General features: G+C 46.7%; 1 protein-coding gene across 1 annotated transcript in view; it reads right to left on the bottom strand.

Annotated features, from left to right (window-relative positions):
• The window catches only part of Cacna1a (calcium voltage-gated channel subunit alpha1 A), a 184335-nt gene that overhangs the window by 96449 nt on the left and 85547 nt on the right, over positions 1-2339 (bottom strand). The window contains exon 8 of the mRNA XM_023720124.1: positions 1245-1301. Coding sequence (XP_023575892.1) covers positions 1245-1301 — 57 coding nt within the window. The remainder of the gene's footprint in view (positions 1-1244; positions 1302-2339) is intronic.

Raw genomic sequence — 2339 nt, 5'->3', positions numbered from 1 at the left:
GGTGCTGGGGGATTGAACCGCGGTCCCTGTGCTTTGCTAAGCTTGTTCTAAGTAGGTGCTTTAGACCACTGAGCCATCTCACCAGCCCTATCTGTATCATTTTTATTGTTAGTATTATCTTGCAAACATTTCCTTTCTGTCCATATCTAAAACTCCATCTTCAGGAAGCCCTAAGGAGGATACACTGTGACTTTTATAGTCTACCCCTTGACTCCCTGCAGCAAACTGAGTTTACGAGTTACGGGAAAGTTGGGTTTACGGACGTTTTCAATGTTCCCTTCTCCTATATCCAGGTCTCCAGGGTCAACGATTTTCTCTAGGCTCTAGATAAAGTAATTCACACCCCTAGAGAAGTGGTTGGTAATACTGGTTTTATAACTGACCAAAAGGATCCTTAGCTGTTCTATTTTATTTTTATGCACAGTATTTTCAATCAAGCCATGGTTCTCTCTAGTCAAGTTTTTAATATATGGGACCACAGACCTTAACAATAAGCTTGATTCTCAGTAGGATCATTAATATTATTGAAGCTCCAATAGGACAATCAGTTAGCATGCAGTAGTTGCATTAATATGAGTAATAATATTATTATTATTTTGTGTGTGTACTTAGTACAGGGTCTACAGGGTCTCACTACACAGATCAGACTTGTAGTAATCTTCCTGTTTTTCAGCCTCCCAAGTGCTGGGATTACAGGCACGTGCCACCACGCCCAGTCTCATTTGCCATCTCAGTGCGCCTCAGGGGCAGGGCCGGCACGGCAGGCCAGGGATTGAACCCCGGCCCCTGCGTCTGCTTAAGCAGGCACTTCAATTTGCTGAGCTATCTGGCCGGCCCTTTAATATATTTTTTTTAAATTATTGTTTATCCAATTGTTTAGAAAATGAGGCAAACACAGACATCTCCCTTATCTGTGATGGCACTTTCTGAGGTTTCAGTTAACCTCAGTCATCTGCAGTCTGGCATAGTGCATGGAAAATTCTGGAAACAAGCAACCGATAACCATTAGTTAGCAGTCCATTGTTACAGTTGTTCTACTCCATCATCATTATTATTAATCCTTTATTGCACCTAATTTATAAGTTCAACTTCATCACTGATCTTTCTGAGATGTCCTGGTCTCCTGTGTGTTCTTGAAGCCTGAATATTCACCCCATGGAAATGCATTAGAACCAGATCACTTGTTGCCCCAGCCGCAGCATCTCCCCAGGGACCTGGCACCAAGTTGGGTCTAGAGCAGTTACCATCAAAGGGATGCCTCTGCTCCACATCAGTCTCGTCCTCGGCGAGGATCACCTCTTCTGAGGAGGAAGAACACAGAGTTAAGCTCCCATGTCTGGAGGACTCTCCCAGGACATGCTCCTGTAGACTCGGAGGAGGGGTCCCAAGATGCACTGCTCATTGTTTCCAGCTTCCAGCCCCTTCTCGGCAGCAGTACCAATGACCAAGTGCTATGGGCTGGACGTGGTTGTCACCCAGTGATTCATGTGTTGGAGGCCACAGTGTGGCTGTATTGATGCAGGGGACTTCCGGGGTGGGGCCTAGCCGTGGTCCTCATGCCACTGGGTGTGTGTCCTCAGCAGGGATTAAAATAGTTTCCATGGGGCTTTGGAGCTCTTGCAAGAGCAAGTTATGGATTGCAAGAGTGGATTAATCCCCAAAGCATGCCCTGGCTTCCTGTTTGATGATGTGATTTCCCTTCCTCTTGCATATGCATGCTCCCACTAGGACAACATGAAGTCTTTACCAGGTTGAGATGTAGACACCATGCCCTTGGGCCTCCAGAACCTCTTTTCTGTATAAAGTTAGATGCCTCAGGTACTTTGTTATAGTAATAAAAGATGGACTAACACACCAACATCATCCCTACCCCATTTAACACCCAATATCTTCACCTCAGCCTGTGAGTCCGTGCTTGATCTAGTCCTCACTCTTCTCTCTTCCTTCTCTTTTCTTTCCTTTACTCACTTGTCCCAGCCACATTGGCCTCCTTGCTGTGTCCATGACACCCCTAGCCCAGGGCCTTTGCACTTGTGCTTCCTCTATCTGGAACTCCCCTCAGCATCTCCAGGGCATCTATTTTCATTTGCTTGAGGTTTCTACTCAGATACCACTTCCTCAGAGGCTTCCCTACTCACTCTTACTCCAACTGCTCTGTGGGTCCTACCCTCAGTGGTTCCTACCCTCTGTGGTTCTTACCCTTAGTGGTTCCTACCCTCTGTGGTTCCTACCCTCAGTGGTTCCTACCCTCTGTGGTTCCTACCCTCAGTGGTTCCTACCCTCTGTGATTCCTACCCTCTGTGGTTCCTACCCTCAGTGGTTCCTACCCTCTGTGGTTC

This window comes from Octodon degus, unplaced genomic scaffold, assembly GCF_000260255.1.
Source record: "Octodon degus isolate 3935 unplaced genomic scaffold, OctDeg1.0 scaffold00073, whole genome shotgun sequence".
Classification (NCBI taxonomy): Eukaryota; Metazoa; Chordata; class Mammalia; order Rodentia; family Octodontidae; genus Octodon; species Octodon degus.
The sequence above is the reverse complement of the archived record's forward strand: the minus strand, read 5'-3'. Positions and strand labels throughout refer to the sequence as shown.